General features: G+C 32.0%; 1 protein-coding gene across 1 annotated transcript; it reads right to left on the reverse strand.

Moving 5' to 3' along the window:
- Positions 1-4748: 4748 nt before the first annotated feature.
- On the reverse strand, positions 4749-13955 carry LOC112710533 (uncharacterized). Its single transcript, XM_025762788.3, has 2 exons — positions 13283-13955; positions 4749-5136 (listed from the first exon to the last, which is right to left on the reverse strand). Exon 1 carries the CDS (start codon positions 13880-13882, stop codon positions 13289-13291), a length of 594 nt encoding a protein of 197 aa, XP_025618573.1. The 5' UTR covers positions 13883-13955; the 3' UTR covers positions 4749-5136; positions 13283-13288.
- Between the last annotated feature and the right edge of the window lie 347 nt (positions 13956-14302).

Consider the following 14302-nt stretch of genomic DNA (forward strand, 5'->3'; position numbering starts at 1 on the left):
TAGTGACGATAAATAAGCGCTTGTTAGGAGGCAACCCAACCATGTTTAGTATTTTCTTTCTTGTTTTGGTTTAAAAGGTTTTAGTCATCATCATCATATTCTTATTCCCCTTCACCTTCTTCTGTTGCATACATATTTTCACCCTTTTTAATTGTGTTTATTCTAAAAAAAACCCACGTTATTTAGGTTCTATCTTGTTCTTTATGCAAGTATGCTTATATCCATAGTTTACATCTATTAGCAAAATTCTATAAAACTCTCTAAGTTTGGTGTCAACCCTAAGTTTGGTGTTGGTAACACCATGGATCATAAAAGACTGACACAAGAAGCAGTGATGATAACCAAACAGACTCAGGTAAGATCGGAATAAGATAAATTCTTGCTACTAGTGGTTAGTTATTTTCTTTTCCTTTATTTTCATCTTTTCTGTTTTATTTCTCCTTGTTTTTCTCTCCCTGAATATATAGCATACTCTATCTTTCTTATTCTATCCTTCTTTTCTCATCTTATACTTAAAATTTGAATGTTGTTCTCCCAGTAACTATTTTTATGGAGAATATCTTGATAAAGGAATTGAAGTAAATTATTCAAAAACAAACAGCAGAGGTGCTTAAGAATATATGGTTGTATTTGAAGAGATTTGAAATGCTTGAATCTTGAAAAAACAGAAAAAGAATCTTCAAGAGCAAAAATTTAAAGAAGTGTTTTGAGATTTCAATCATCAATTCCTTGGAGCAGTGACAAAAAAATGGAAAGATAAAAAAATCAAAAGTTTCAAGACTTTGAGCACCAAAGATCTAGTTATGTGCCTGTGGTATTTTTGTTCTAAGGATAGACTTGGATCAGTAAATCTGAGGGGTGATTTATCACCTGGTAACTTGGGCCAATTGGACCAGAATTATTGATTAAAAGCCTGTTTAACGAGTTGTCTTATGAAAAAATATTTAGAAGTTCAAAGAGGCTCGGGACATCGATGTCTAGATCAAAACCCTAATTATGTGCTTGTGAGGTGAATGTGCCACGGAAAAACCTCTAAAAATGGCCTTGCGACAGAACTCTTAGAGTGAAAAATTGCGAAGATCTTTCTCTAAATTCAAATAAAAAGTGACTGCCTCCAAATCATACAAATTCAAAAGAAATCTCATAATACAATTCGAGTTTCAGTTTTTGAAAACTCCTAATCCTAAGTACGTAAGATTCATGAAAGATAAGAGAAGCCAAATGCAACCATAAATAATTATCATAAACTCCAATTTTTGTTTTCAAATCTTAAATGCTTTTTAAATCTCTTTCATTAAGCTAAACTCCGTTTATCTTTCTTTTTGCTTGAAGACAAGTAAAATTTAAGTTTGGTGTTGTGATGACAAGTTATTTTTTAAGCGATTTTTAAATTATTTTTCTTATTTATTTTCTTAAGTTTTAATTAAATTTCTTATGTTTTTTAAAAGAATTTAAAAAATAATCAAATATTTGGAGTTGGGATAGTGTTTTCATGTTTTCAGAAATTTTGGCTTAAAAATAGCAAAAATCAACACTTTTTAACAAAGAAATAACAAAAAAAAATAAAAGCGTAGCCCAAGAAGCGTGACCCAAGAAAAACGAAGCTACGGCACAAGAGGCATGCCTGCGTGACACATTCTCACGCAAGCCATGCTCAGCGGAGGTGCTCCATGCCCGACGGAAGGTTCCCCGCCCAGCGGCCCTCCTACCACGCCTGACGGACTCCCCAACTTGCTCTCCCACGCTCGGCGGACCTGCTCCTTTGCAAGTGTACATACATCCTTGGAAGTGGATTTCATGGGACTTTTGCTCAATCATTCACTAATTCAAGTTCGGATTAACTATAACTACAACTCTAAATGTCGAAGATTCAACAAATTCAGACCCAAACTTAATTATCCACATCATCAGAAGCCTTAATCGCATTCAAAAGAGTTGAAGATCTAAAAGATTAGTTATTAATTCTCTCTAGAAGTATAAGAGATTTGGTTGTTAGAGTTTGATATTAAATTTTTATTTTGAATTTGATTTTGAAGTCAATACCTTATCTTTCTCTCTGAAAGATAAGATTACGATAGTTATCTTATCTTCTTCTTCGACGGATAAGATTAGTTTAGTTTTGAATTAGAATTCTAAAATTTTAGGTTATAAGTAAGTGAGCATAGCTCATAGAGGAGATCATCAAGTCCTCAGGCTACTTATCCTCTTCTTGTTTTTCTTACTTCTTCATGAGTAACTAATTCTCTATCAAAGGGTTAGGAGCTCTAATATTTTTTATGAATGATTAATCTACGTTTATTTTATTTTGAAGTCTTACATTGATCTATTTCATGATTGAGTTATTCGTTTTTCATTCGGATTAGTGAATCGACTGATAAGCTAATTCTTCTTGGATTCTTTTATTATAATTAAAAATTTTGATATTTAAATAAAAACTTGAAAACTCTTTCACATGACTATTTGAATTCGGTTAGGAATAGTGATTTAATTAGTGTGTAACACATACATGGTTTTCAATCACTCTAATTTCGAATAAGTGACATATAATTCAGATTATAACAACTTTTGAAAATTATGTTTTCTTTTTAATATTTAACTGGACATGACTAGCTTGAATACCTGATATATAATTCGACCTAAGGACTATTTTTAAATCTTATTTGAATTTAAAATTAGTTTGTGTGCTTAATTTATTGTTTAATTAAAGTGACACCTAATTAATGCTTGAGAAACTAGGGAGTCAAGGAATTAGAAATCAGTTACTAAAGATTTTATCGTGAAAGATCTTTGTAAATTTCAAGATAAATAAACAAGGTTAGTTTTTCTAAGAGCATAAACATCTCGAAAGTCCTTGACTCTCATAATCACTGTCTTCCTTCATCATTCAAGACTCACTATCCGTGACATCCTAATATTCAACATTCAAGATTCTCAAGGCTCTCAGCAAGATGGTATCTTGCCTTCTCTGATCATCAATCATAATAAGATTTTATTAATCTAATTAGACTTTTTACCAAAAATTTGTTTGTTCAATCCCTTAATCATCGTGAGAATGATATCCACTCACCGTAGTATTACTAGTGTGATTTGGTGCATTTATTGATATCCGTGAGTTCCAATTTTAGCTCATCAAACTTGTTTAATAAGAATACTGAGGATTGAATTATTTTTTCTTATAAATATTTAGTAATTATATTTTGCCTTAAATTTTGCTAATTAGAGGCTTCAAGCTAAGTAATATAATAAAAAAATAGGAAAAGATGCACTTTTCATTGACAAAAATAGTTTTAACGGGTTTAATATTGTTCTACCATTAAATTTGACACAAACAATTCACATATTAAAGAGCCAATAGCTTTATGTTTCAATATGTAAGTAAAATCAATCTATCAACAATTACCAATATAAAAGTTATTCCTTTAATTTTAAAATGTTGATGATTGATTGTTAGGATTTGAAATTTTATACCAAAAAAAATTGAGGAGAAAAAGTGTTACAAAAAAATTTTGAGTATATTTTCTAACATATAGAAAAAGATATGACTTATTTAGTAACGTTATTAATGTCTACGTTATTAATTAGTGTCAAATTTAATGCAAGACAATATTAAACCTATTTAAAATTTTTTGAAATAAAAATAGAACGTTTAAAATGTTAAAAACTAAATTATGATTTGATCCAAATATTAAAGACTAAAATAGTATTTTATCTCAAAATATTTTATGACAAGTTTTCTAACCCAGTAAAGGATAAATTCAGACAAATTAAAAATTAGTCGCTGACTCCTTACCGACAAATACTCCAAAATGTAGGTCTAGTCTACTTAAAAGAATAAAGTTACTTCTTCCTTAAACCATAGTCTACAAGGGCTATGGCTTCGATTTCAATTTTGATACAGGTTCTTTGTTAGTGCTATAAAAGGTAGGGCTTCAATATTAGTAAGTGAAGAACCACTGGTATGGCATTTATTTACTTATTCATGAGTTGCTTGATTAAGTAGGTTTCACTATTATATTATAGTTGAGCTGTTAACACTTTCTGAAATGGACTAAAACTGAAACAGGTTGAGTATATCACACATTTTTAAGAGTGTTCGATTATTAAAAACATCAAGCAAAGTGGATTCAGGTTCAACAGCTAGAAATTAGAGATCAAGAAATGGGGTTCTCAATTATTGTTCTTCAGTTTTAATTTGAATATTTAAAAGTGCTTGTTGGTAAAGAGTAGCTTCGCTTACAAGTGAGTTGAGGATCAGATAGGGGTGCTAAAAAAAACAAATATATCATTGGTAATATATATATTTGGTAATAAACCAATTTAGCCAAATTAACCTGAAATTATACTAAAACAATATTTAATTATTTTGTATTTCATAAACACATTAACAAAAAAAATAGAAGATTCAGTCTATATTAAAATTAAAAATAACAAAACCATAATAAAATTCATCCTAAAATTATGAAAAGAAGATGATGTATGTGAATTTGATCACCATCAATTTGTTATACCTGTATAATAATTTTTAACTACATATTATAATATATCAAGAATGCGAATTAATCGAGTAGAATTAGCCTTAAACCTGCATTAACGTTATCCCTAGCACAATTCACTCTGTTCTCAAATCCAACTCGCTGTGGATTGAAAAGCCAACACTACCAAAACGAATTGGATAAGATTAGATACTGACAGATAGGAATAGTATTGTCAGCGCTACTACTAAACTTCTATCTGTGCCAAATCTCAAATGTTGAATTATAAGGCGTTTTTTTTTTTTTTTTGTCTACAACTCTTAATTTTAGGCCTTACACACCACAATTCATCCATACTATACACTCACACATACAATGCTCAAGGGCTTGTTTATCACTACTTAACACTAACCAAGATTCAAACTCCGAATCCAGAATTATAAGGCTCAAACAGGAATATTCATCATAAAGGCCACACAAAATAAGACACAGGTACCATTATTTTTGGACATGAGATACAAGTACCCTCTTATTTTTGTTCAGGCCTGGGACAAAAGCTAAAGCTTCTAAATACTTTCAAAACAAAAGACCCACCAACCTGAGAAAAATAACCTCTGGTCCAATCTCTAAGCCCAGCAGAAAATGCAAGGGTCTGCCCTGAAACCTAAAAAAATGATTAATCCCATAGTTAAAACTAGGTTAAGGTTCAGTTTGAATAACCAACTTAATTAACCTTCTTTTTCATAAAATAATTTAAATAATAAATAATTTTATTAAAAGTAACTTATAAAAAAATTATTTTGTGTTTGAATTTTTAACTCTAGAAGTACTTATTTTATAGAAATATGATGAAAAGTAAAAGTATTATGAGCTAAATCATTTTTTTAACTTCTCTATAAAGTCCTAAATAACTTCTTAAAAATTTATAATTTAATTTTAAAAATTATATCAGATATTAATATTATTACTTTTCATAAATTAACAATTAAGAAAAAAAAGTTACTTCCAAAGTTTTTAAAGGAGGCTAAGTGACTATCAAAATTTAAAAACAGAACACGTATTCTCATGGGTTTGTGTTTTGTCCGATACACTGCAGTGGCGAACTGACGCAGCCAGCAGCCAGCAGCCAGCAGCCAGCAGCAGGTCAGACCCATGCGTTGCCCACCAAGCACTAACACATGCCTGATTTATATTATTTATATATATATTTTAGAGCTCAGCACTTTAATACTAAAAAATTTAAATAACTGATAAAAATAATTACAAAAGATAAGAGCAAACAATAAATTTAAAAATTTTAAATAAAAATAATTAGATATTAAAAAAATGACCATAAAGTATTGTATTAATTTATTTGTTAAATACTAGCTCAAGATGAATTTTTATTTTAAAGTTAAAAAATATACTTTTAAAAATTATATTTTTAAAAATATTATATCCAAAAATAATATACTCAAATAATATTACAAAATCTTGTTTGTTTTGTAAATTTCAGTTAAATAATAAATAATTAAGTGATAAATTAATTATGAACAAAATGGTTAAGAATTTAAAATTTTATTGTTGAAAAAAATAAAAATATTTAGAATATAAATTAAAACATTAATCTTAAAAATTTTAGTCTAAAATTAGATTAATGGACTAAAAAATTGAACCAGACTTATATTGGGTCAAAACCTACATACATAATCCTTCATAAGTTAGCAAAATTCAAAATTTTACTTTGGGAGAGAGAGTTCGATGGAGTAAAGAAGAGAAGGAGAAGAACATGCCCTAAAATACTATTCATCACTTCACAAAAATCTACATAACTATCAAACTGTAGCTTCAATCGAAGATCCGTTTGTGACCATGTGTCGCACTCGTTGTGCTCTTCAATTCTATCTAACCATTGTGGTAAGAAACTCAAAATTCTTGTCCCATTCTCCATTTTTTTTCAATTTCACGTTTTGGTTTGGGTATTGAAGAAATTTCGATTTTTTTAATGTTTAGGAGTAGCTTAATCTTGAGTTCTAGCGGAGTTTTGACCTAAGGTTACAAAAAAATAAGGTAAGAGAACTTTTTCTCTTTATTTTTCCCAAATTTGAGTTATGAACTTAGTGTGAATATTATGGAAATTGAATATGGTTAGATTGAATAGGATTGGGTTGGCTTACGTTGATATAGAATGGACTAGCTCAGTGAAATTTAGTGCGGGATTGAATTCAAGGATCGCTTGGTGAGAAAATTGGTGGAGCTTGGACCGGTGGACGTTGGAATTGTCGGAGAAAAATTTTTCAGAGCTTGAGACCGTCGTCAACGAAGGTACGAGTCTTAATTTTGGATAGACATTCTGTAACACTATGTGAAAACCTAGGTTAATTGCCTTAGGATAGCGTTGGATGATATATATTGACGATAGATTGTGGTTTAGCATGATTTTGTGAATTGGATGTGAATCTTGTGATACGAATGAAATACGTAATGATATGAATGAATTAGTAATGAATGTTGTGGTGTAAAAATTTGGGCTTGAGGCTATGATAGGATAAGATATCCCCTATGAGTTAAACTTTGGTAAGTTGCAGTAAGTTGGAAAATTGCTATGATGTGGATTGGTTGAATGATTAGATTATTGGTGTTGGTTTGTTGATGAAAATCTTGAAAATTTGATTGATTGTAATGAATATTGTTTAATTGGGTGTTGAATGGATAGAGATTGATGAATGGATGTTAAGATGTTTAGAAATGGTTTTGAAGTAGTTTGAAATTGAATTGGATTGAGTTTTGGTGAAAATTGGCAATTCGATAAAATTGAAAATTTGATAAAATTGGTAAAAACAAAATTTTGACCAACATCGACGGGTCATAACTTGGTGTTTGAAGCGTGAATTTTAATGAAACTTAAATTAAAACTAGTGAAAAGATCTTTAAAACAGTCTAAGAACGGATAGAAATTGATAAATGTAGAAAAAATTATTGATGTTTGAATTTAGGAGTAAAAAAGTGAATTATGCAAAGATGCAGAAATTGAACTTGTCCATACGCATGGGTCATGCATACGCATGAATTGTAAAACAAAAATAATGAAAATGACCTTGCGCATACGCATAGGGCATGCGTACGCATGAAGTGAGAATATAATTGAAATCGTGCATAAGCATGGTCATGCGTACGCATGGTGCCCTAATCCGAATTGAAATCGTATGTACGCATGCGTCGAGCGAAAAACAGCCCGGATCACCAGCTAAGACCCTAAATGACCGCTCAGTGATAAAGGAGGTAGGGGTGCAGAGACAGCCAGGAGGTTTACTTAGAAACAGCCACCCTTAAAAGAGTGCGTAATAGCTCACTAATCGAGCGCTCTTGCATCGAAGATAAACGGGACTAAGCAATCTGCCGAAACTGTGGGATGTAAAAATGAATTGGTAGGGGAGCGTTCCACCTTAGAGGAAAGGACCCACGCGAGCCATGGTAGACAAAGCAGAAGCAAGAATGTCAGCTTAAGTAACACAAATGTTGGTGAGAATTCAACGCACGACTGTGCTGATTTTTCAAAACTTCTGTTTTTGTCTGTTTAACCTTCCCAATCTTTTTATAAACCCCTCTAACCTTCATATGAAGTTGAATAACTGATAATTAAGTTTTGAATACACTAGGGAGTGATATAATAAGATGAATTGATTAATTTCCAGATAACCATTTGGTAAACCGGATAAAATTATTACGGGATGGTGGTTTTATCCCGCCCACGGTGAGGATGGAAGTTCCATCTTGCTCACATGTTAAAGAAATTGGGAAATCGATACATGATTATGTTTTATGAATTCAATCGATGAAATGGGTGACTAATTGGGGTTATTGAGTTAAATTACTTACAAAATGACTAAAAGACACTGATAATGATTAATAGTGGCCGAATGGCTGGATTGACAAGGTCTGATTGATATCCCGCTTATGCATTGATTGAAGATCTGTATTGGCAAGGTCTGAGTGTTATCCCACTTGCGTATTAAATTGATTTTGCTTTGGCACCTACACCGGATAAGGACTGAGGTCTCATCCCTCTTATTCTATGGTTGTAGTGTGACATGGGAACGACGATACATAATGCCCACATTCTCTCGGATGAAAGGTGAGACAACACTCTCTGTTGATGTGAGACGACACTCTCCATTGGTTGACACGTTTATACCTCCGGGAGAAGGTGAGACTGTACTCTCCGTTGAGATAATGATACCATGATTGATAATTCCTCCTAGGGATACGCACCGAGAGATCGATCTGGGGTGTCAACTGGATTTTGTGTTGGGTTTGGCATAACAACCGACACGTGAGCTCATGCCTAGTAGGACAGACACGCATCATCTGCATTTATGTAACATTGTTTGAGTATGCTCATTGTATTTAGATTGCCTATTTGTTATTTTTTATTAACTACTATTTGCCCTATAGATATTATTGTCTTTGTTTGTGCTTGAATCTCTCTACTTGTGTTTGCTATTACTACTAAATAAATTACTAAACACTGAATTATTGAATTTGAACCATTGTGATATTGAAAAAAAGGTTGAACTGTATTGAGAAGATTTGGAGACTTAAAACCATTGTATAGCTGAGATTTAGCTCTATTTACCCTATTTGGTCTATAAAGAACCTTAGGCTTGAACCTTGTGCATTTGAAAATTTTCTGTTTTTTAAGATATATGGCGTGATGCACCTCGTTGAGTATGCTAGATCTCTCTTGAAAGAGAAGGCTCTTTTTTTGGATTTGCATTTTGTACCTAGTGTAGTTATATTCTCCACTTTTTATAGGTTTTTGTATATCCCTCTTAGAGGTGGATTTTGGAAAAACAGATTGTATTTTGTGTGCTTTTGGGATGTTTTATACTTTCTAGTTGGCCTTGTCTTCGTAGTTCGAGATTAGTACTTGTTATATATCTCCTTTTGAATCTTATATATTTTTTTTCGTTTCTGTATATCTTCGACGTTTTGAGTGGGATGCAATTTTTGTTCTACCATCTTTCTTCACAGGCTCTTAACTATATTTCCATCTTTCAATTATATGTATGCATTTTGCTTTTAGGCATCGTAATGCCTCACCACCTCTAATTTACGACTATAACATAAGGTTTTGTGTGGTAAGATGTTACCTATTTAATAATATAAATGGCTTGAAATTTCTTTTAACATTTTTAGGAATAAATTACGAATATGTTTGTTTTATAAAAAATATTGGATATTAATAATTTTTTCTTGTACTTGAATTAATATTAGTTATGAATAGAAAAATTTAGAACAAAGTATTTTTTTGTCCTTAATATATGTGATTTTTTTTAAAATACTTTTAACATTTAATTTTATTTAATTTTATCTCTAATATTTTTTATTTGTGTTAAAATTGTCTCTAGACATTAACTTTATTTAAAATGTTACGGATAAAATTTGAAAAAATCTTGATATGCAATAAACTGAGATGGATGGTGATGCAAACTGAACAAAGAATAGAAAAGAAAGAATTTGATAAATTTAATATTTACGGATAGTTTTGACAAAAATCGAAAATGTTATGAATATAATTGGAAGCATTGAAAATGTTAAGGACACAATTGAATAAAATTAAATGTTAATTGTATTTTTTTAAAAAAAATTATAAATATTAGAGATAAAAAATATATTTTATCCAAAAATTGTACTATTTATATTAAGTCTTTGTTAATTATTTATGTGTATGGTTGTATGTATTGGAGTTGTATTGAACTTTCTCTCTACCTTTATATATGGTGATAACCTCTTAATACCCTTCAAAACAACAACATGGCTACATAAATCAAACGACACCATTGAGCTCTATCATGTATCATGTCTATAGAGAGACCGTTTACATGTAGATCTCGTTTGACCACCTCATGGATGGTCTTCTTAGGTCTTCCTCTGCCTTTGACCTCTTGTCCATCTTCCATCTCATTCACCATCCTGACTGGGTATTCTGTCGGTCTTCTTCTCACATGTACGAACCACCTGAGACGCGATTCTACCATCTTTTCCACAATAGATGCTATTCCAAGTCTCTCTCTTATATTTTCATTCCTTATTCTATCCAATCGCGTATGACTGCTCATCCATCTCAACATTTTCATCTCTGCCACACATAACTTATGTTCGTGCTCCCCTTTGACTGCCCAACACTCTGTACCATAAAGCATAACTGGTCTAATAGCAGTGCGATAGAATTTATCTTTAAGTTTTAAAGGCATTTTTTGTTACATATAAAACCAAACGCACTCCGTCATTTTGACCCACTTATTTGGATCATATGATTTACATCCTATTCAATCCTTCCATTATCCTGTATGATGCACCCAAGATACTTAGAACTCTTAACTTTTTGTAGGATTTTATCTCCAATCTTCACCTCTATATTAGGATTTTTCCATTGCAGGCCGAACTTACATTTCATATATTCCGTCTTGTTACAGCTTATGCACAGACCATACACTTCTGGAGCTTCTCTCCATAACTCTAATTTCTTATTTAGGTCTTTCCTTGACTCTTTCATAAGGACGATATCATCGGCAAAAAACATGCACCATGGTGCAGGCTATTGGATATAATTTGTGAGTACTTCCAAGACTAATGTGAAAAAGTATGGACTTAAGGATGATCCCTGGTGTAATCCTATACCAATAGAAAATTTCTCTGTCACATCACCTTGAGTCTTCACACTAGTTGTAGCCCATCATACATGTCTTTAATTGCACGAATATATGCAATCCTTACTATCTTCTTTTCTAAAACCTTCTATAAAATCTCCCTTGGCACCCTATCGTACGCTTTTTTCAAATCAATAAACACCATATGTAGATCCTTTTTATTGCTACGATACCTCTCCATCATCCTTCTTAATAGGTATATTGTTTCAGTGATGATCTACTTGGCATAAAACCAAATTAGTTTTCTGTTATTTGTGTCTCTTGTCTCAGCCTCCGTTCTATCACCACTTCCCGTAACTTCATGGTATAGCTCATGAGCTTGATCCCTTTATAGTTTCTGCAACTTTATATATCCCCTTTATTCTTATAGATAGGTATCAAAGTGCTCTTTTTCCACTCATTTGGCTTCTTCTTAGACCTTAAAATCTCATTAAAAAGCTTGGTTAACCAATTAACACATTTCTCTCCAAAACCCTTCCAAACTTCAATTGGGATATTATCGGGTCCTACTGCCTTGCCATTTTTCATCCACGTTAGTCTCTTTTACTTCGAAGATTCAAATCCTTTGATAGTAGTCAAAGTTTTGAGCTTCTTCCCTCGTGCATAACCGACCAAGGTTTGGAAGAGTCTTCTGTCCTTCATTAAATAACTCATAGAGCTCTTCCATCTTTCATTGATATTCTCCTCTTGAGCCAACACCTCTCCGTCTTTATCCTTCATGCACTTAACCTGATGCAAGTCTCTCGTTCTTTTTTCACAACTCTTTGCGATTCTATATATACCTTTTTCTCTTTCTTTTTATGCCTAAAGATTGGTAGAGACCCTCATATGCTCTTGTCTTGATTCGCTTACAACCACTTTTGTTTCTTTCTTAGCCGCCTTATATTTTTCCTAATTATCTGCATTGCGGCACAAAGACCACTCTTTAAAGCACACCTTTTTTGCCTTTATCTTTTCTTGTCCCTTCACATTCCACCACCAGGACTCTTTGTCTCTTGGTCCTATCCCTCTAGATTTACCAAAACTTTCTTTTGTTGATTTTCTAATAACTTCTGCCATCTCTCTTCACATCTCCTTCTTACTTCCGTTCTCATCCCACTTTACCTCTTTTTCTATTCGTTTTAGAAAACCTTTTTGTTCTTCATCTTTCATCCACCACCATCTCATCTTTGGGTTCTTCATATGATGTCTTTTTCTCAATTTTTGCTCAACTCAAAAATCTATGACAAACATCTTATGTTGTTATTCAAAAAAGGGAAAAAAAACTTAGTCTATATATTCTCCTTTATTTGTTATTGAAAAGATGTAAATTAAACTTATCTAAACTACTTATTGTATATTTATTCCATGATAGAGAAATGTTTGTCGAATTAGTAAAAAGTAGAATTCTTAACAAAACATTTTATGAATTATGTTTTAAAGTTTTGATTGTAATTTGAACTTTTCCAATAGTTCTTCAGGTGATGAGAATTAGGGACCCCAAATATTATTGTATTGTACATTCTTTCTTATATTTTCAATGATGATAAATCTTCAGGTGTTTTTTTAATTTTCTTTTTGAATTTTTTTATCACTTACATTTATTTATAATAAATTAGATCTTTAAATATAAGATTCTAACATTACCCGTTTTAAATTATAAGGTGACTAGTTGATATACTCTCATTCATTAGTGAAAAATGTAAGATTTATCTAGTATATTTTCTCTCGTAATTATAAAAAAGTGCTGGCTTATTTCTAGAGATAATAATTTAAAATTATTTTAATTAATTTAATATTCATAATTTTATATATAATATTTATAATTATATATTTATTATATTTAATATTATATATTTATTTTAATAATAATTAATAAATATAAAATAAAATGAATTTAGATTAATTTCTGTTATCTTCTAATAACATTTTTTTAGGCAATAGACTTCATATGTAAAACATTTATGATTCATCTAAAACATCTACAACTACTCTATAATAGTTATAATTTGTACCTAAATAAAGATTATTTTCATGTGAAATTAATAATTAATATTATTAAAAGATAATTTTATCAAATTTATTAAATTATCAAATAATTCTATACTATCACATGAAAACAACCGTAAGTAATTTTACCATTAATTAAACACCATTGATGAACAACCAGTGATTAAGTTTCTTTTCAATCTTCTTCTCCTTAATGGTGTCCAAGCTTGGCCTCCACCCATTACTCCCAGCTGAAAGTTGCCTACTCAAATACTCCGGCCTCATCATCTCCGGCATCAAAAACTCTGAAAACTCGCACCGCACCGTCTCTTCCTCCCTTCTCCGGACCCCTCCACCGGCGTCTCTAGTCCCACCCTCCCCGCCGGCAAGACGCAAGAGCCACGGAACAAGCCTGGAGGAACAGACGATTTCCTTGGAACGCAAGGCAGAGTTAACGGCCAAGAGAATGCGGCGGCCGTCGTGGCTGGTCAAAGAGACAGGCTTCCCTTTCTTGACGGGAAGCATAAGGTAGACCTTGTTCATCTGAAGCATCTTGTCGGCCGGCAATGGAGTTGGCCGCTTCTGTTTCGTCGTCAAAGCCGAATCGAATTCCACAACTACCTGCTGCGGGTGCTCTAGCATGAGCTCTGCCACCGTTAGGGGTTGCTCATAGTCATGAATGGAACCGTCCCACAAGACGATTTTCGCTGTGGCTGCATTTGAAGGACGAAGGGAGAGTTGGTTTCCCATAATAACAAGATCGTAATAAGGTTTGTTTTAAAAGAAAGGGATTATTAATAACTTTTGATTCGGGTTGCGTTATATTGGGGGGAAATTATTAATGTACGTAACGGGGAATTTATGTTTGTTAAACCGCTCCATCTTGTGACAAGAATAATTGTGGATTCTAGTGCCTCTATTACTTGGCTCTTTCTTTCTGCTAGTTACAACGTTACTTCACGTTTTGACTTTGGATATCGGATGTCTCCCTCAATTTTTTGTTCTTTTATTAATACAGTATTTTGTTGATGATGAAAACTGAGGTGAAGTCGACTTCATGTGAAGTTATATCTGAGAGTCGTTAGATAAAAATTTAATCAAATCAGTCACATCATCTAACAGCTCTTAGATATTAATTTTACGTGAAGTCGACTGCACTTGAGTTTGCAT

Source organism: Arachis hypogaea, chromosome 9 (assembly GCF_003086295.3).
Source record: "Arachis hypogaea cultivar Tifrunner chromosome 9, arahy.Tifrunner.gnm2.J5K5, whole genome shotgun sequence".
Lineage (NCBI taxonomy): Eukaryota > Viridiplantae > Streptophyta > Magnoliopsida > Fabales > Fabaceae > Arachis > Arachis hypogaea.